Source organism: Aotus nancymaae, unplaced genomic scaffold, assembly GCF_030222135.1.
Source record: "Aotus nancymaae isolate 86718 unplaced genomic scaffold, 86718_ANA_hifiasm-v0.15.2.pri h1tg000030l, whole genome shotgun sequence".
Classification (NCBI taxonomy): Eukaryota; Metazoa; Chordata; class Mammalia; order Primates; family Aotidae; genus Aotus; species Aotus nancymaae.
Window position 1 is genome coordinate 32,330,934 of NW_026988443.1, and position 20,955 is coordinate 32,351,888.

Sequence of the window (20,955 nt, forward strand, 5' to 3'; positions counted from 1 at the left end):
TGCACCCCTATAACTTCTCGCTATTGAAATTCTCAGCACCTGTGTGTCACAGCGCATGCCACGTGTAGGTCAACAGCTTTGCAGTGACAAACAAAGAAAAAGAAAAACTGACTGATGCTTGAAGCATTGTAGGTGAGAACATAGAATAGTCTTTGCTGCCTTTGGTGGCAGGTCACATGTATCAGCCCACACAGTGGGATTTGAATTTCCTCTTAGAACAACTGAGTCACTCAATTATTGAGCAGACAAAGGACAGCGTGATCTGCAAAAAAGCATTTCTGACCCTGTGTCTAAATCTCAGTGTGGGAGTTTGTATTGTCATAAGAAAAAAGTAAGTATTGCTCATGCATCCAATGTACTTGATGTTGTGATAATTTTCAGTTATTTTTGCTCATCTAAGTACCTCTATGTGTCAATGAAGATGCAAAAATAATGACAACTTTTTGGATGAAGAAAATCATACCTCACCGTCTCCTCCAGCCCTTCTCTCCAAACATTCATAAGCTCATTCTGCTAATTCACTTCCATTCTCTGACCACATTAATGGTCTGTGGTTTTCATGAGCTGTTTAACAGTGACTTTTAGAAGAGATGCACAAAATTCTGTTTCTAAGATGATCTTGAAAATGGTCAAGTTAGTAATAGAAAGTTCCATTTTCATCAAACTTGGGATAGTGACTCAAGTTTCATACTTTTTGGGAGGTTTCTCCAAATAGACTGTTTTTGGCCCAGCTATATAACTAGTCAATGTGATCGGGAAATCTTAGAACTGAAGAGACCATAGAATCATTAAGTCCAAGTTCCCACTTTAAAAATGTGAAACCAAGGCCCAGAAAAGTGAGCTTGCCCCTAGTCACACAACCCATTTGAGAAACTTGACCACAGGTGAGTCCTTTCCTTTTCCTTATCTATCTCCCCCGACACAGCACACTCTGCAATGCATGGCCCTCATTGTCTGCATATGTGCGAAAACACAGTGCACCAACGTGGTCTTTTGCTGGTGGTTCCGTGGAATTGGTGCTATTCTCATGGTTTAGGTGTATAATTGCACTTTTAATGGTTTAATTATTTCATTAGTATCTGTCATCTTCATTACAATGCAAGTTCCAAGACAGGGACCATATATAAGAATAACCTGTTTATATTTCTGGCACCTCTGATAATGTTTGATCCAGTGGAGACACTCATTAAATAGCACTGTAGTGATGGAATGAATGACTCAGTGAAGTAACACAGAGAGGCTGAGATTCAAAGGATATAAGGAATAAACTGGGAGGAAAGAGGAAGAACTGAGTGTTTTTCCCTATGGTCATGGTAGAGTTCTGGAATATGTGGAGAAACAAGGCTGGAGGAGTAGACAGTATTTACATTATAGAGATTTTCCTAAGCCATCTATTCTCTGTCCCTACTTACTAGAGTTTCTGATGCTAAATCCTGAATCTCAGTGCACTGGTAGGATTATCTATCCTAAATTCCCACTTAGTGGGTGAACAGAATTTGAACTGCGCTCCATCCCAATTCCAAAAGTGTTACAGCTAAAAACTGCTACTTATTCAGTACTTAATATGTACCAGGCAGCGTAGTAAGCCTTTAAAGAGATGGATTCACTTCTCTAATCATTCACCTACTGTGCTTAGCTTTGCTTTAAACTGCCAGTCTGTCAGTCAGGGTCATATTTCAGGGACCCAAATCAGCTCCCTTGTTACCACAGTCCCTGGATTTCCTGCTGCTTCTGCTCTACTTAAGGAGACTCTAGCAGTTCTGCAATAAGGATTGAGTTGATTAACATCTGCTTGAAAATCTCTTTGCCCATATGAACCTGAGACAAAGCCATCCAAAAAGTAATTGATGGCAGAGACCCGTGGTTCTCTCTAAGATGGCAACTCGAGTGCTTAGCTGCACAGATAAGATTAGTAGCAGAGTAGCCTTAGAGTCAGGGATACCTGGGTTTGACTCCCATCTTTATCATTTATAAGCCAGGTAACCTTGGCCAACTTTCTTTTTCTCTCTGAATCTCCATGTTTAGGTATGAAAAGAAAACAAAAATATTACATGAAAGGTGGTTTAAGGATCTAATGAAGCACTTTAGTACAGTATCTGCCCCATGGTGGGACAAAAGCAGCTGCAGCTGCTATTAATGCTATATTGTTAGCCATAGGGAAGAGAAGGGCAGATATGGTGCAGAATTCTTACGGTCAAAAGAAGGAAGGAAAGTCCATTAAAAATAAGTGCATGCAAATCGTCATTTACTGCAGTGACTGGGAGAATGGATTGTCTTGTTCATTTTACGTTCTGGGTCTGGAGGTAAATTGCAAAGTCCTTTTTATTGAAAGTTCATTCTGTCTTCCACAAATGTTTATTGAGTCCATGCTATTTGCTAGGCACGTAGGAGAAACGAGGATAAATGAGCTTCCGATCCTGCACTCACCAATACTGATTTTCTATAAATGTGAGGGAAGACACTTTTCTGCTTAAATACAGAATACTGAGCATTATTTACTTTAAAATTTATTGAAGATGTTATAAGGATCTCTCATTGCCTAAGACAGGTGATGGAGAATGGAAAGGCCACAAATAGATATGTGATGAATTTGTTTTCCATCCATTAATATTTATATTATGGTATAAATTATTATATATTATACATAAGACTTATACAGCATACTAATTTTAATTATTAATAATTCTATTTCTGTTACTTATTAAATATGTAGTATGTATTAATTATGTATGTATATATAAGATTAATTATACATATACACATCATGGCTATATATATTAATTGTACATTATTCTAATTATAAATAATTATAAATTTATCTATTACATATAGTACTCACATATTATATGTTATATAATAATACAAATAGATAAGTAATCTGGATTACCTATATTATCTCTCTCTTTTTTTTTTTTTACTATGTGCATGTTTTTCTTTAAAATAGAAATAGTGAAGTTCTGCTTGGGTCAGAACCTGCATAGGTTAATTAAATCTATACTTTATTCCAACTGTACAATACTAAAGGACATGAAGTCTGCAAAATGATTGGGAAGGACTGCCCCATACGCTCAACTCCTCCAGTTTCTCATGCATCCGTCCAACAAATTTTACAGACATTTACTATGTGCCAGGCTCTGCACTGGGCACAGGAGCAGAGAGCTGGTGGAGACACAGTCCCTGCCCTCACAGAGCTCACAGATGGGGCAGGCAGAAGCCACAGAGGCCGCAGTGGCCACGCTTCAGGAGGAAGGAACCACAAGTCAACAGGGGCACAAAAGAGGGCAACCGACTCGAACTGGGATGCTGGAAAGGGTTCCTGGGGATGGAGACGTCTGAGCAGGAATGGCTCCAATTGGAAGAAGAAAGAGGAAGGAGGGCATAATGAGAAGGAGGAAAGCATGTGGGGAAACTGGCATTGATGCTAAATTAGCACAGTCAAGCAGGACCTGATGGCAGGAGAGTGGATATGCTGCTACTGCGAATATAATAAGACCAAGAAAAATAGGAAAAGTAGACTTAGGAGTAGCGATAGCAAGTATGTATTGGCATTTATTGTTCTAGGCACTTTGATGCATTCTATCATGTAATCCCACAGTAAACCTAGACTCTGTACAGAGTATCACTAGCCACACGTTTTAGACGAGTGAACAGAGGTGCCAATACATTGCTTATCTGGTAAGTGTGGCAGCCAGGAGAGAAGCAGATTCAGCTGTTACTCTAGTGGTGTTGGAGCAGGCACCTAGCCTCTGTAAACCTCAGCTTCTTCCTCAGTAAAATAAGGTGAGGCTGGGCACAGTGGCTCATGCCTGTAATCCTAGTGCTTTGGGAAGCCAAGACAGGTGGATCACTTGATGCCAGAAATTCTAGTCCAGCCTGGGTAACAGAGTGAGATCCCATCTTTACACAAAAAGTTTTTTTAAAAACTATTTGGGTGTGGTGGCATGCACCTGTAGTCCCAGCTACTGGGGAGTCTGAGGTAGGAGAATCACTTGAGCCCAGGAGTTCAAGGCTGCAATGAGCAATCATTGAGCCACTACACTCCAACCTGGGTGATGAAGTGAGACCCTGTCTCTAATAAGAAACAAAAATAAGATAAAAGGTCACTCTGAGAGTGCCAGGGTTGAGAGCAGCATAATGCCATGCCCTTGGCAAATGCTAACCAGTAGTGGCTGAAGTTCCATGTGTGTTAAGGAGTAGAGATTGGAAAAGTGGAGGAAATAAGTGAATGAGGCAGACTGGGTGAGATAACAGGGGCCAGCCTTGTATGACCAACTAGGTAGTGTGCATTTTATTCTGAAAGCTGTGATGGACATTGGGAATTCCAAAATAAATAGTGACATACTCAGTGTTTGTTTGAGAAACCTCCCTCTGATCACAGAAGGCCTTTAGGAAACAGCCAGGTCAGGTGGAGGAGTGTTGTCATCATTCAGGGTGAAAAATGTGATGACTCAGACTAAGAAGAGACAGTCATAAGAGCTGTTAAGGAGAAAGAGATAACACACTTGCTGAATAATGGGACGTGGGGGTACGAGAGGAAGACGAGGCCAGGATGCCGTCCAGATTCCTGGCTTCAGCACCGGGGAATGGTGCTGTCCATCCACTGAAGCAGGAAACACAGTAAGAAGAATGTTATGGGTTGAATGGCATCCCACCTCCACCACTCCAGATTCATCTGTTGAAGCCCTAACCCCCAGCACCTCAGAATGTCACTTTATTTGAACACAGGATCTTTACAAAGCCAATCAAGTTAAACTGAGGTCATTAGAGTGGACCCTCATCCAATAGGGTTGGTGTCCTTGTGAGAAGAGGAAAGTCAGACACAGAACGTCATAGAGGGAAGATGGTGTGGAGAGACGCAGGGAGAAGAGGCACATCTACAAGCCGAGGAAAAAGGCCTGGAATAGATCTTTTGCTCACAGCCCTCAGAAGGGACCAACCCTGCCAATACCTTGATTTTAGACTTTGAACCTCTGGAGCTGTGTGATCTTTAAGCCACTGGGTCTGTAGGACTTTGTTATAGCAGCCCTAGGAAACTGACTCAGGGAGTAACTCATTCAGAGATGGCCACAAGTTAGGTTTTGGATCAGTTGAGTGTGATATGTTGCTTTTGGGACAGCCAGGTGGAGACAAGTGCCAGAACGATAGAGATGCAAGTCCAGGACTTCGTGGGTAGCTTGGGACTGGAGATTAACACACGCCAATCATTTTGGACACTCTGGCATCCATTGCACAGTGCAAGCGGTACAGAATAGAAAGTTGAAAAGTAGTTGAATGAATAAATGTCATATTTGCCTAAGGACAGAGGGCAGAAAGGACGATAGGGATACTGGAACGAATTCTAATTTCCCATCCCGGTACTAAGAAGGTTAGCTCAAGCCCTGTCCATATGGAGCTGTAACTATGGCATATCTGAAGCCAGCAAATTTTAGAGAATTGCTGCATTGGTTGCTGATATTTACACTCACTAGAAAACAGAGTCCTTTCTTTGTTTTATAAAACGTGGGAGGCAGGAGAATTAAACAAATGTCAAAGCTATTCTTAGGACAGAGAACGATAGCCTGTCCAGAGTCTTCTGAAATGCTGACCTCCAAGGGAGTGTGCCAGCAACACGTCTATTTTAGGTAGGAACTTTAAAGCCTGCTTAGCTTAAAATGTCAAAATAAATAGACAGCATAACACAATAGAAAATGGAAATAACTGGAAACCAGGAGACCTCACTTTAAATCCCAGATTTGCCTCTGTAAAAGTGGGTAAGCTTAACCTTTCTGAATGTCTCCTTCAACCATTGAGCAGTTATGGGGAGGGGGTAATTGGATGATCTTCCGACCCTGACATTCTATGATTCTCTCAATGTTGCCTTTAATTGCAACTGGTGATAAGATAACATTTCCATAAATTGACCTGCCAAGCTGATGTAGTCCGCCAGCATGAAGACATGAAAATAAGATGATAGGCAGAAATTAACATCGCAGATGACTCTGGTAGAATATTTTCCCTCCTTAAAATGGCAGATGGAATACCAGAAAGAGACAACGCTTGGTTTTAGAATGCATCTTCATTACCAGAAAATTAGGTTTTACTGGAAAATGTCTGAATACACATGACCACAATATTTTGTCCAATGACTTCGATTTTGACCATATTGAAAAAGGATACGGAAAAATAAACCTACTCCTAACTGCATTTGTGATTTCCCCTGGACCATTTAATATTTAAAATTTGCGTTGACCTTCTCTTTATATGACGGGCCATCTCGGCAATGGATATAATAAGCCCCTAAAGGGAAAAGGTAATTAGGATGTATTGAGTATCTAAGTCACATTTTGTGCCAGGTCCTTGACCTGTGTTACATAATACCTTATTTAACACCTCTCTGTAGAAGATGCTGTCAGTCACACCCTATCCTTTCTGCACTTAACATGCTGAAGGTTGCTAAGTGGGAGCACGCTTGACCAGAGCAAGCCAGACAGGCATAAGAATTACCATTGCAGAAGCAGCCCTCAACAAGGACCAGATGGAATTGTGCTGGATAAATATTCCAGCTTCCTTAACCATTGTTGGGATAACTCAGAGGCGTATTCTGCACTCACTCACGGGATTCCTTAGGGGAATTGAGCTCCAGTTATGCATGGTAGATATGGCCTTGATAACACATCTTTTATACTGTCTTAATACCATGTTATTTCCTGAGATCACTGTCCAGACACAATACCTACATTCAAATCCTTATCTCAGGTTTGGCTTCTGGGAGACCCAAACTAAGACATCTGCCAGAGCCCTGTGGAGTAGGTGGCATTGCTGCCATGGGCAGCTCAGTGTGGTTAGGTAACAGTTGTTAAGTCTTGGTGCTTGCATTCATCTGATTGCCATTGCCTTTCCCCTATGCCAGTGATTCTCAACCACAGGAGATTTTGTCCTTCCACCCAGGGGACATTTTGTAATGTCTGGACACATCTGTGGTTGTCACAACTGGGAAGATGCTACTGGCATGTAGTAGGTAGAGGTCAGGAGTGCTAAACATCCGACGACGCATAGTACAGTCTCCTGCAACGAAGACTAATCCGACCTTAAAAATGCTGGCCAGTCACGGTGGCTCACGCCTGTAATCCTAGCACTTCGGGAGGCCGAGGTGGGTGGATTGCCTGAGCTCAGGAGTTCGAGAACAGCCTGGGCGACACAGCGAAACCCCATCTCTACTAAAAATATAAAAAAGTAGCTGGGTGTGGCAGCATACATGTGTAGTCCCAGCTACTCTGGAGGCTGAGGTAAGAGAATCACTAGAACCCGGGAGGCAGAGGTTGCAGTGAGCCAAGATCACACCATTGCACTCCAGCCTGGGCAACAGAGCGAGACTCCGTCTCAAAAAAAAAAAATGGCAATAGTGCCGATGGAGAAATGCTGCTCTACACCCAGCAAGACTGGCTGTGATATGGTGGCTCCTATGTGTGACATATCTATTGTCTTTTCCTTCCAGGGCCAAGCTGTGGCTCAGCTGTGTTCTACTGTCCCCAATGTGACTGTTTTTGGAACAGCCTCTACTTTCAAGCATGAAGCAATCAAAGACTCTGTGACCCACCTCTTTGACCGAAATGCAGACTATGTGCAAGAAGTTAAAAGGTAAGATGTTTGCTTTTGAAAAAGCACCAGGCTGGCCCTTGCTCTGCTCTCACAGAGCAGTAGCACTTACTTAAAGGAGGGATCATCATCATCATCATATATAGCAAAAGTATATTGGGGGCTTAGTATTACTAGCTTTGTGCCAAATACTTCACATGTATTAGTTCATTTAATCCTCTTAGCAACTCTACCATTATCACCAAGGGACAAATCGGCTAAGTAACTTGCAAAGCTAATTATTTAAAGCTATTAAAGTTACGCTAGCTCCTATTCGACCATCTTAACACGTAGAAGTTTACTTCTCATTCACTCACGTGACAGCTTAAGGTGGATATTTGGTGGATGATCTTCTGTAAGAACATTCAGAGACCCAGGCTCTTTTCATTTTATGGTTCCACTATTATCTTGGGTCTTAAGGTCCTTTGCTTCTAGCCAGCAAATGGGGAGAGAGCTCCAAAGGGTCATGAATCAGAAGTTTTATGAGCCAGTCCCAGAAAGAACACACACCCTGCTCATATTCTAGCACTACTGCTCAGGTCATTGGCTACCCCTTACTGAAAGCAAACTGAGAAACCTTGTCAATGCATGCACCCAGAGACACCTGGCACTGGCAGTAAAGGGTGGAGCCTGGAGTCAAGCCAGGCATTTCAAGTTTGGAGCCCATGATTTTCCTGTACAGACAGCACCTCTCCAAAGAGTGAAGTGTGAGCCAAAATTACCCACAGGAAGAAAGGGGCAAGGAGGGGGCTGCTCTGAGAAGGGAAAGCCATGTGCATGCATACTGAGGGATGGAAGTGCCTCTGAATCTGGGAGAAATACAACAAGGCTTACTGGGGTGCAAGTCCAGGGATGTCTTGTTATCTCAACTAATTATAGATATTGGCAAAGGGACACCTGGGGGAAAAGGGAAGGAGGGGCATGAGGTGAGGCTGGGCAAGGAGACAGGTGTCAGATGCACATAAAGACCACATACACCAATCTAGGAAATGTGGACTCCAACCTGGGTGAGACCAAGAGCCAATGCAGGACCAAAGTGGTGCTATGATTGATTTCAGTTTTGAATAGTCGCTGGTGGTGTGGAGAGGATGGATGGGAGGAGGGAGGCTGGGGCTGCAAGATCATTTGCTGGCTGTTGCAGTCACCTGGGAGCATGATGGTTCATAACCTGTGATTCTGAAGTTATTGATCATGGCTGTGTGTGTCAACATACGGAATCAGATGGAAACCCAGCTGTCACCATGATTTCAGATGATTTGTGTGTCTCACTCTGGCTATTGCTCTGGGCTCCACGCTTGTTCTCAGGGTCCATGCCATTCACGGCTCCTGAGAGGATTCAGATTTGGGCCGGAGCCATTGTTTTGGCATTCTCATTTTCCAACACAAAATTGTTATATACAAAAGTATTAGGTTGTCCAGATAGTATCATAATAAAGAAACAAGCCTGGGCACAGTGGCTCATGCCTGTAATCTCAGCACTCTGGAAGGCTAAGGAGGGCATATCACTTGAGCCCAGGAGTTTGAGACCAGCCTGGCCAACATGGCATGCCCTGTCTCTACCCACACCCCCCAAAAAATACAAAACTTAGCTGAGCATGGTGGTGCATGCCTATAATCTCAGCTACTCAGGAGGCTGAGGTGAGTGGATTGCTTGAGCCTGGGAGGCAGACGTTAGAATGAGCTGAGATCATGCCACTGCACTCCAGCATGGGTGACAGCAAGAGCCTTTCTCAAAAAGGAAACAATTTTCTTCAAATCATGGATGAAGGTGGGAAAACTGAAGGACAAATGGATGGGAGAGCTGGTTATTTCAGATGACAGTTCTAGAACTGATTTGGTGAAACTCGGGAAGTGTCTTTAAAAAGAGGGGGTTCTGATGGTCTGAATTTTCAGATTTGTTTTTAAATTTTGAATGCAGGGCATTGCATATAATTTAAGGTTGTCCCCATAGTTCCAGCAGGATGTGAAAGGAAAGCTTAAAGCTAGATGTTAGAAGCTGACCCTCTGTTTCTCAAATGTCTACAGGCTGCAGGCCAACTTTGAAGACATCCATTTGCCCAGTTCCATAGCCCTCAGGTAGTTCTTCCTATCTTTAACTCAAGTCTCTTAAGCTGTGGTGTGAAAAATGAGCTATCATTGTCCCTTCAGTAATTTTTTCTTTGACTCCCTTATGTAGCATTTTTGCAAGCATCCTTCCATATTCACGTATATGGTTGCTTACTACATCTGTGCTTTGTGTCTGTGATGGCCTGGACACTGCCAGGGCAAGAGAATCAGCAGTGCCACCTTGAGAGTCACTGTCCTCGTGAAACATGGAGTCTTAATGGGGGAGAGAGGGAACAAAAAAATACAACTATAACGAGAAGTAACTGATTCACATTTTTGCCATGTGCTCTGGTACCGAAATGCAAGGTGCTAGGACAGAGAAATCAGAAAGCTTGTCAATCACAGAGTGGGATTTTGGCTGAGAGTTGAGGAGTGAGAAGTTGGTCAAAGGAAGGGCATTTCTGACTAGCAGGGGATGCCACAGGCTAGGGTCCTGGGTCCGGAAAAGTTTGAACTTAAGAACCTGAAAGGAGGAGAGTCCAGCTGGCAGAATGTAGGGAGTGGGAAGAGAAGGGAGATGGTATCTCTTCTGAAAAAGTAATACCCCATAACCAGGGAACTCCTGCCTGCCCCATTTCCTCAGCATCCGCCCCATCCTCTCATCTTCCCACTGCATAGCCTATGTCTACTCTCTCAGCCCCCGAATCACCGATTTCTGTTGATGTCAGAGGAGCATATGGCATTTGAGATCCCCCTCACCCTCACCTTCCTACAAATGTGACTTCCCTCAGTTCGTTGTATTTTTTTCTTTTTTCTTTTTCTTTCCTTTCTTTCTTTCTTTATTTTATTTTATTTTATTTATTTATTTATTTATTTTTTTGAGACAGAGTTTTACTCATCACCCAGGCTGGAGCAGTGCTGCGATCTAGGCTCACTGCAATCTTTGCCTCCCGGGTTCAAGCGATTCTTCTGCCTCAGCCTCCCAAGCAGCTGGGATTACAGGCAACTTTCACCACGCCCAGCTAATTTTTGTATTTTTGGTAAAGACACGGTTTCAACATGTTGGCCAGCTGGTCTCGAACTCCTGACCTCAGGTAATCCAGCTGCCTTGGCCTCCCAAAGTGCTGGGATTACAGGCATGAACCACCACACCCGGCCTCATTGTGTTTTTCAGTAGAGACCTTGGGATTACACTCAAAATGCCCAGGAAGTTACAAATAGGTTGACATGACCCCCCATCCCAGCAGACCTACCCGCAGGAAATAAGAAGAGCAAAGCTCTAGGTACGAAGCTGCCTGCTGCAGAGCCAAGCCCTGCTTCTGCTTCATTCTAAGTGCTCAGCACATATTGACAGAATGAATTATAGCATTGTCTGCAATGGTGAAAATTCAGAACGAGCCTCCACAATCAACAGAAGGGAAACAGTTCAGTAGATTATGCTACACCCACATACTTGAGTATTGTGCAGTCCCTTAAACAGTGATAATTATGAAGATGGCCACAAAATGAAAAAAATGCCCATGGTAACGCAATGAGTGAAAAAAGCAGAATGCCAAATTCCGTCTACTCTGTGATCACAGCTTTGTACAAATTCTCCGTGCATGTAGGCATGAAATGAAAGGAAAGGCAGAAAATCTAACTGCTAACGTGGAATAGGAGTGGAATACAGAGTGATTTCTCTTTATTTTTTGATCACAGATATTGTTACACTATTATGTGTTCAATGAACCAGAAAAAAATTAAAAGATAAAATTTCTTGAGATGAAAACTCTTTTATAAGCCAGTCAATCGGGAAGCCTCCTTTGAACACATTCTCAGCCTTGAGGCAGGTATTGTAAAGGGAATAGAAAAAAATATATTTATGATACAGACCTAACCTTTACATCAGTTACTATCTCTCTCTTTATGAGGAGAGAGATGATTATCAGTGAAACCAAGCCAAAGCGTTAGAAGCCTTGAGCTGTGTGTACCTGACTGCAAGGGCCTTAGAAATAAGGAAAAGAGAAAGATCAGAGAGAGCACGTCAAGATGGACAGCCCCTCAGGTGCACTTGACGGGTGCGATCGATTTCAGTAGGTGGAGGGAAGTGCGAGAGAATCCACACAAGGGAATCTTGGACAGAACAGGGCAGATAATAATGGCCACGCTTTGTTGATCTCCTGCTACGCTGCTACGAGTTCAGTTAGACCATTTTTTGTGCACCTGAGACAATCCTACAAGGTGAACATTCCTCATTTTACAGATAAGGAGACGGAGAGGTAGGAGCAGATTTGGCCTCGGAGGTGTTTGATTCTATGAGCTTTCTATTCTGCAAAACTCCTCTTGGTTTACAAGAGGACTCGAGGAAACTTTCAGATGTGACGGATATGTTCATTACGTGGACGGTGGTGAGGGTTTCACAGGTGTGAACATATTTCATCTCTCACCAAATTGTAACACTTTCAATATGTACAGTTTAGTGTATGTCAATTATATCTCAATAAAGCTATAAAAAATCTGCCTTTAAAAAAAAATCAAACAACATTTTAAAACTTCATTGGGTGGGAAATGGGTATACAATATTATTTCAGACATTTTGTTCATTCATTCATTCATTCATATAGAGATGCTTTATCACTTACACAGTGGAGTTATATCTCGGTAAATCCATCAGAAGTTTAAAATATCATGAGTCAAAAATGTATGTAAGGCCAGGCAGGGTGGCTCACATCTATAAATTTAGAACTTTGAGGAGGCTGAGGTGGGAGCATTACTTAAGGTCAGGAGTTAAAGATCAGCCTGGCCAACATGGTAAAACCCCATCTTTACTAAAAATACAAAAATGAGCTGGGCGTGGTGGTACATACCTGTAATCCCAGCTACTCAGGTGGCTGAGGCAGGAGAATTGCTTGAACCCAGGAGGTGGAGGCTACAGTGACCTGAGATTACGGCACTGCACTCAAGCCTGGGTGGAAGAGAGAGAGACTGTCTCAAAAAAACAACAGCAACAACAAAAAACCCACCAAACACAACAGTTTAAAATTTCATTGGGTGGGAAATGGGTATACAGATTATTTCAGACCTTTTTTTTTTTTCATTTATTCATCTACAGATGCCTCTCAACTTACAATGCCGTTACATCCTTGTAAACTCATAAGTTTAAAATATCACGAGTCAAAAATGTATTTAATACACCTTACCTACCGAATATCATAGCTTAGCTTAGCCTACCCTAAATGTACCTTAGTCTACGGTTGGGCAAAAGAATCTAACACAAAGCCTATTTTACAATAAAATACTGAAAAGTTCAACACTTTAAATGTTGAGAACCTCGAGTTGTGAGCAGTCAGGTACATACAACTCAGGGTTTTTCATGCTCACTAAATACTGTACTAAGAGTGAGAAACTGAACAGCTGTGTGCGGACATCACACAGATCAAAAATTATTAAGTGAGACCATTGTACACGGAGGACCATCTATATTATTGATGTCTGCAAACAGACTATGAAGATACAATGGTTAGCAAAACAAGTATATCCCCATGCAGGACAATGGGGTTGGCAGCTGATAGGGAAGTACAGAGCACCACGGGGGAACGGGGGAGCAGTGCCTAAATGGAAGCCTGAAGAACAAGTAGGAGCTCTCTTAGGTCTTACACGTTTTATGAAGTAAATACTGTCCTTGTTTCTCAAAGGGAGGCAAGGCAAGCCTGGTTAAGTAAACGCCATGCAAATAAACAGGCAGGACTCAGTCTCCATTGGCTGTGGTTCCAGAGCTTGTGATCTTTCTAGCACCCGCACACACTCTCAGGCAGTGAGGGCCGCTTGCTCCTCCAACATGGAGGAAGCCAGGTTGCCTGTATTAAAGCATGTAGTTTTGCGAGGTGCTTGGATGGTAGGAAGGGGTTAGATCAGAGCTTCCAACCTTAGCACTATGGACATCTGGGGCAGGGTCATTCTGTTGTCGGGGGCCTACCTTGTGCCTTGTAGACGTTGAGCAGCATCCCCGGTCTCTACCCATTAGATGCCAGTAGCACCCCCCCTGCCCTTCAAGTCATGAAAATGTAAAACATCTCCAGACCCTGGTGAAGAACTGGACTAGATTGATGAGGCTCTTGAAAGCCCTTAAATGGAGTAAACAGTGGATTATGTCAGAAATGTAGACTTCTTTGCAGATTTGAAGCAGTTAAGCACTGTTTTGAAAGGCGGATCTAAAGAAAACTGATCTGGCTGCCGTGTACAGGATGAGTGGGAGAAGAGACCTCAAAATCATGAGAACAAGTAGCAGAAGGGGCAAGGGAGAGGCGGTGCCTACAGAGATTTTGAAGGAGAACAAGACAGAATGACCGATGACTAGGGAAAGTACTGCAAGATGAGACCAAGACTTCTTTTCCTTTTTGCTATTGTTAGACAGTGAGCATTGGAAGCTGTAATGACTTCCTTTAGACAAGATAAAAATAGTAGGAGAGTGAGAACTCCAGGGGCCTGCATAACAGGCCAGGGAAAATGGGACTGGAGCCCCAGTGAGTATAAAGCCACTCCCTTAGGCTGGGTGTGGTTGTTCATGCCTATAATCCCAGCACTTTAGGAGGCCAAGGCAGGAGGATCGCTTGAGACCAGGAGTTTGAGACCACCGTGGGCAACATAGTGAGACCCCCATCTCTAAAAAACAATTTGTTGCGTGTAGTGGTTGTATACCTGTAGTCCCAGCTACTTGGGAGGCTGAGGCAGGAGGACCTCTTGAGCCTAGGAGTTGAGGCTGCAGTGAGCTAGGATCATGCCACCGCACTGCACTGCACCTGGGCAGCAGAACAAGATCCAGTCTTAATGATTTAAAAAAGCAACCCTTTTGAGCATTTTCCAACTGACAGACATGAGCTGGCTCTGGAAGTTAGGGCCCTGAGATAAAGCACAGCCTCTAGCCAAAGGACCACAAAGCCCACAGAGACAGGAATCCAACTCCCGATCGAAGGGGGGCAGCTACTTGTTCCAATGACTTGAATCTTGCAGATTCCACTGATAGGTGACACCAAGGGGCATACACTCAGAAAGGCAGAGATCAGACCGACCTCCTGCACTTCTAGCACAGGGCCTGGCACATAATGGGAGCTTATTTTAAAACTGGTGGAAATTAATAAGAGTTTAATCACCTGGAGGGAATAGGGACAAAGGGATTCCTGAAGGTAGTACTGCTAAGTACAAATGGGAACTACTAAGAGTAAACACCAAGAATCCTAACACATCAGCACTGTGCTTGGCCCCCTTTGAGAAACCTATCATGTACTGGGTGCTGTGCTTGGTACTCTGTTGAAACCTACCACACATCAGCACTGTGCTTGGCCCCCTTTGAGAAACCTATCATGTACTGGGTGCTGTGTTTGGTACTCTGTTGAAACCTACCACACATCAGCACTATGCTTGGTCCCCTGGAAGAAACCTATCATGTGCTGGGTGCTGTGCTTGGCCCTCTGTTGAAAGCTACCATACATCAGCACTATGCTTGGCCCCCTGTGAGAAACCTATCATGTGCTGGGTGCTGTGCTTGGCATTCTGTTGAAACCTACCAAAAATCAGCACTGTGCTTGGCCCCCTGTGAGAAATCTATCACGTGCTGGGTGCTGTGCTTGGCACTCTGTGAGAAGCCTACGGTAGAGTAGGCACTGTGTCCTATCCTCTATAAGAAGCCTATTGTGTGCCAGGCATGGTGCTTGGCACCCTGTGAAAAGCCTACTAAGTGCCAGAGACTCGGAAATTGTCTCATGCTGTGACGGTTAAAGCTATGGCGCAGATGAATTCTCAGAAAAAGGGATTCAGAAAGAGAAAACTGAGTGGAGAGCCAAAGACCCAGCTGGACAGCAAAGTCACGATAAAGGGGAATTCATTTCTTGGCAAGGCTGAAGGGTTTCTCTCCCAGTACTGGCTCTGTTGGAACCTACCACCACTCAAAAGAAATTCTTCCCTGATCTGTGTGGGCAAGAAAGAAAGAAGCAGCATTCACCATCCAGGGGCCAGGGATGAGGACACAGGAAGGACAGACATGAAGGTCTTGGATCAGCAACTCCAAAGTGTCTTGCTGCTGAATTTGGCTCATATAATCCCCGAGCTGGGGCTATTTGTGTTTGCTTTTTAAATCCGCAGAGATTTATGGCAGCAGGAAAAAGCACACAAAGGAACTGCTGCATTTGGCCTTCTGCCCCACCCTCTTTGCTTTCATGTAATAATTATATATATATATGCAGACGGTGTGAACACCCCCAGAAACCAGAGTCGGGGGGGCACCGAGGATGGCCCTTGTTTCTCTGATGAGCCTTCCAGCTCCGAGCACTTGTGATTTTCATGATTATTTCATTAAAAGGGCTACTGCAGTGCTTTTCAATGTGGGTGTCACTGAAACAGCGTGCTTACGGGACAGGGAACATTCTAAATAGACCCAACTGAGTCCAGTTCAGTAGGATCCTTTTATGGGGTTTGTCATGATTGAAGAGAGTTCAAATTGAAAAGAGCACTTTTCAATTTTGAAATTCTTACCCGAGGAAACATTTCTTCCCTCGAAAGGTGCAGTAGCTGCTGGAGTGGTTTGACAGAAAGAGTAAAAGCCTCCTCCTCACCCTCAGGTCCTGCGAATGATATCTGCCTCTGCCCAACTTCTCCCCCTCAGAATCCACCTCCCCTCCCCTCCCCTCTCGCAACCTCCACCCGACCACTGGCCTTCAAAAAGATGCAATGACGGCAGGAAGGAGAGGATCTGTGGTTCTCCTGACCCCCAGATATGCATGTGATTCAACCGTAGAAATGCCGAGAGAGAGGCGGCGGAGGGGAGGGGCGGGGGAAAGGGCTGGTGGCCTGAATATGAAGGAGACCCACAAGTGTCTCCTTCTAGTATTAAGCCCAAGGGAGCAGCTCCCAGCTTTGCTCATCCCTGCTGGGGACCTTCATGGCATAGAAGTGACATTGGTGGTCACCTCGGGCTTGGCCACTACTTACCCTATGAAACCCTACTTCACTTCTGATGCCCTTGCCTGGTTTCTAGATGTGATGGAACAAACTAAGATCTTCCCACTCTGTGCAGTAGGGCTTGGGGTGAGTCACCTGACCTCACTGAGCCTCAATTTCCTCGTCTATCACATGGGGATAATGACAGCCCGAGTCAGAGGATTGGCATGACGCATGAATGTAGCCTGGTCAGCAGAGCAAGACCCAGTCTCAAGGACTAAACACTTAGGAAGCTCTTGGCACTCCATCTGGGACATAATAAGTGCTCAAGAGTGTGACACACTCCCCTCGGAAGGTCAAGAGCAGCAAGCCTCAGCTCCAGTGGTTTCTGGGCTGGTGTCTCCACCCACCCTGCGGTTGCTTCGATTGATGCTTGAGTTGGAGAGGTTTTACATACTTTTTCGTGCCCTCTTCCAGACCAAAAGACTGGAAGTTGAGCTATTTTGAAAAATGGAAATCAATCAAAGCTACCATGGACCCAGAGCTTACCATGAGCCGGGCTCTGTGTTCCATTTGCATCAATTCATTCAAGCTTCATGAAGAAAATGTAGGTGTTATCACCATCATCCCCTTCCACAGTTGAGGAAAGGAGGCACAGAGAGGCTAAGTAACTCACCTAAGGCCACACAGCATGTAAATAGCAGGACTAGATGCTTAACACTGAAATAAAATTTATATTCCTAAGCCCAGCGCTATGTTGCCCTTGCCTACCCCCTACCTACCTACCTCCATGTTAGCCGTTGGTTGTGACAGCCACTCTTAGGGTCCTTCCAGAAGGAGTCAGTGGCCAGGCCTCCTCATTGCCATGATTGGTGTCCCAAAACCTTCTCACCATCCTTGGTCAAGCTGTTATACTATTCTCTGAGAAATGCCTTCCCTTTGTCACCTGGTCATCTGCCAATCCTCGACAGAGGGTCATCTTCCAAAACCCCTAAGTTGCTCTATTGGAGCAGCGATCAGTGTGTGTTTGGTCCATTTATAGATGTCTCCACTTGTAGCCCATGAGCGCCTGGATTGTCAGGGAAAACTTCAGCCTTCTCTGTGCATTCCCAACTCAGCATGCACAGTGCCTAACGTGAAGTAAACACTTAGCAAATGGTTATCCAGTGGCTGGAAAAGGGTAAATTTGTGGGACTCTGACCTGGGGTCTCTCCTATAAACTGTGGGGGAAAACCAGCTTGAAAAGAGAAATCTTTTGGTCTAGATGTTTGATCCAGGTGAAACTTTGATCAAACATAAGACTCTCAATGTACAGGTATTTATTTCAAGACAAAATTTAAGCCTGATTTCTCCAAAGACTACATTAAATTGGCTGCTTCTCAGAGCTGCTTGCTAAAGTGATGCTTCCATACTTACCACTGGCTTGAACATTTATTAAGCCTTAAATTCAGAGTGGTGAAAAGGCCATCATCTTTGGAGTTAAACTAGACCTAGAATTGAATTCCAGCTGTGCTAGTTGGTAAGCTTGGGCAAGATGGCTGCATCTGTAAGCCTTGATTTCATTTTTTTAAAAGTGGAGTTAAAATGCCTGCCTTATAGGCTTTTTGTGAGGGTTAATTATGGAACAGCTGTTATATAGGAGAGCTCTGAAATATGAGTTTCCTTTCCAAGGAAGCACACATATAGAGACACAGAATAGTCTTAAACTGTTTTCTTCATTGTCTTTCATTCATTCAGTTACCCATTCATTGAAGCACTTGTGCACTCCTCTGGTCAATCACTATTTCTTGAGAAGCAACACTATATCCAGCAGGAAGAGAAGGGCTATAGATATCATCATAAGCAGCACAAACATGGTCTCTGACTCATGGGGCTTAAATTTTGGTGGGAGAGAAAATCAATCAATAAATAAATAATTGTAACCTCTGATAGGTACTAAAAGGTATCTCCAGTGTAGACACTGAAGCATAAAGGAAACTAAAATGGAGATTTGTTTCAGGTGGAGTGATTAGTTATAGCTCCTCTGGGAAGATCCTTTGTGAGTGAGATCTGAAAAGGATGAGAAGGCGCCAGTTCTAAGGAGAGCAGGGGAAAGGCTGTCCAGACAGAGATGACAGCACATGCAAAGGTCCTGAGGTCAGAAAGCTCTAGGGACAATCCAAAGGCCAAATTCCTTGAGCTGTCGGTGGGAGGTGAAGATGGGGACATGCACAGGAGTTTATGGGCCACTGCTGGCTCTGGGCATGCCTTGCATTTCTGCAGAAGCAGAGTCCAGTGGACAGAGCAACAGGGCAAGGTGGGACTAATACAAGGAGATACGACTGGCAGTTTGTGGGAGAGAATGTGGCTCGCCAAGTGGAATGCAGATGTGAGGAGCATCAGAGGATGAAAATCCAAGTCTTGGCAGACCCTTCAGGGGTACAGCAGGAGGTATGCATGGCCTAATATTGGTGAGGCTGCTTCTGACCACAGGTGGGCATCCTGCAGGCAAGGGGAGAGGTCTTGGGGAAATGCAGTTCACTAGGAGGACTTGATGGCTCAGGAGGCCTGGATGGTAAAAGCAGAGCAGGACCTCACTCCCACAAGAGTGAGCAAACTGGGCGGAAAACAGACCTGGGCAGAAGTGACGGTAACAGGAGCACAATTACCCAGCCCATAATGCAAAGTGAAGACCTCACCACCAACCTGAAGCCCACCAACCAAGAGTCCATGTGCTCCAACGCCCGCCTGGCTCTCCAGCCCAATCTCAAAGCAAGCGCCCCTTTGTTTTTTTAACTTGAGCCACACTGGCTGCTTCCCAGGCTGCCTCCCACCACAGGGCCTTTGCACATGCTCTTCCCTCTGCTTAGGACACCATTCCCTTTACTCTTTACCTACTCAACTCCTTCCCTCCCTAGGGATGCCTCTCTGATAGCCCTGATTGGGAAAATTCTCAATTTACACAATTTTAGAGTCCCTTAGTGGCATGAGACCACATTTCAACTTAACATTTATTTGTGTAATTATTGGTAAATATCTGCCTCTTACATGTGCCAAAAAAATGAGAAACCACATCTATTTGGGCTCGCCACTACATCCCCCAGTGCCTAGTGCAGTGCCCAGTCCTGGATATCTAATGAACAAATTAGTTAATTTGTTTAAAAAAATACATGGCAGTTCAGCTCCTGAGCAACTGGCTTAGATCAGTAATTGTCGGAGTGTAGAGCTGGAATTATCAGCAGCATCACCTGGAAACGTCAGAAATGCAAATCCCCATCATAGACCTACAGAATCAGAGAAGAAGGGGAGGACTGCAATCTGTGTTTTAACAAACCTGCGGGTTATTACAGTACACACTTAGGCTTGAGATCCACTGTCCTAACTCCCTTGTTTTGAACTCTCAGGGACACCCCTGTGCAGATAAGAGCTCTATTAGGCAGGAAGCTAAGCTGATCATGTGGGATGCGCCTTGGTAGTGGGCTGCATTTTGGGTGTGACGTGAGGGCTTTTGAAGCGCACAGTCACATAAAGCCTCGGCTGCATGAGGAAGCTGACTTAGTCTCTGCACTCAGGAGATGTACGTGCAGTTTCCTAGTTAGTGACACTTTGGACACAGGACCCAGCTGAGTTGACACATGCTGCAATGCCTAAATTTTGCTAGGGTGAACTTGGAGATAGAAACATTGAGGTATTTGCTAAGACAAGATAATCCTGCAAACTTGCAAACACAAGGAAATGCCATTCTTGTCCGAACAGAGCAGGGATCTGCCAGAATAGGGATCTCCGTGGGCATGGCATGAATATCTTCCCCACAGTCTCCAGAGCCTTCCTGTTCTATAGGCCCCTTCTGTATGAACTTCTAACAATAGGAGCCCAGTAAAAGCTGCTTACATGCATTAATGAGTGAGTGAGTGAATCAATGAATGTATAAATAAATGAATAGAAGAAGAGATCAAGAATGCTTTGTCTAATGCAATACAAATGTGGCTTCTTTCTACTCCACAGCCTCCCATTGCTGGAGGAAGTTCATCTCTATTTAACCCTCTTCCTCTTAGAGTCAGTTTTAGGTTGGACCTGGACATTGGAGGAACAGAAGCTTACAAGTTAGATTAAGGTGCTTTATGTCTTCACTGTAAAGGGAGGTTGGGAGGGAGGAAGGTCAGCCCCTGCTAGAGCTGCAGCCCCATGAAAACAGGGAGCATACTAGTTTGCTTCATTCCATCTCCAGCACCTTGAACAGAGCCAGGCAACTAACTTTTGCTCTACAAATAGGAATTGCTAACTGAGATACTGAATGACTGTTCTGTGACAAGCCTGAGCCTCCATTCTTACCACAAAAAAAGCATACTAGCTCCACTTTACAAAGGAGAAAGCTGAAGCTAGAGAATTTGAGTGAAGGCGCTA

General features: G+C 44.3%; 1 protein-coding gene across 1 annotated transcript in view; it reads left to right on the top strand.

Moving 5' to 3' along the window:
- VAT1L (vesicle amine transport 1 like) overlaps nucleotides 1-20,955 on the top strand; it is a 171,420-nt gene that overhangs the window by 60,655 nt on the left and 89,810 nt on the right. Inside the window, exon 4 of the mRNA XM_012437497.3 lies at nucleotides 7,475-7,617. Within this exon, the coding sequence (XP_012292920.1) occupies nucleotides 7,475-7,617 (143 nt within the window). The remainder of the gene's footprint in view (nucleotides 1-7,474; nucleotides 7,618-20,955) is intronic.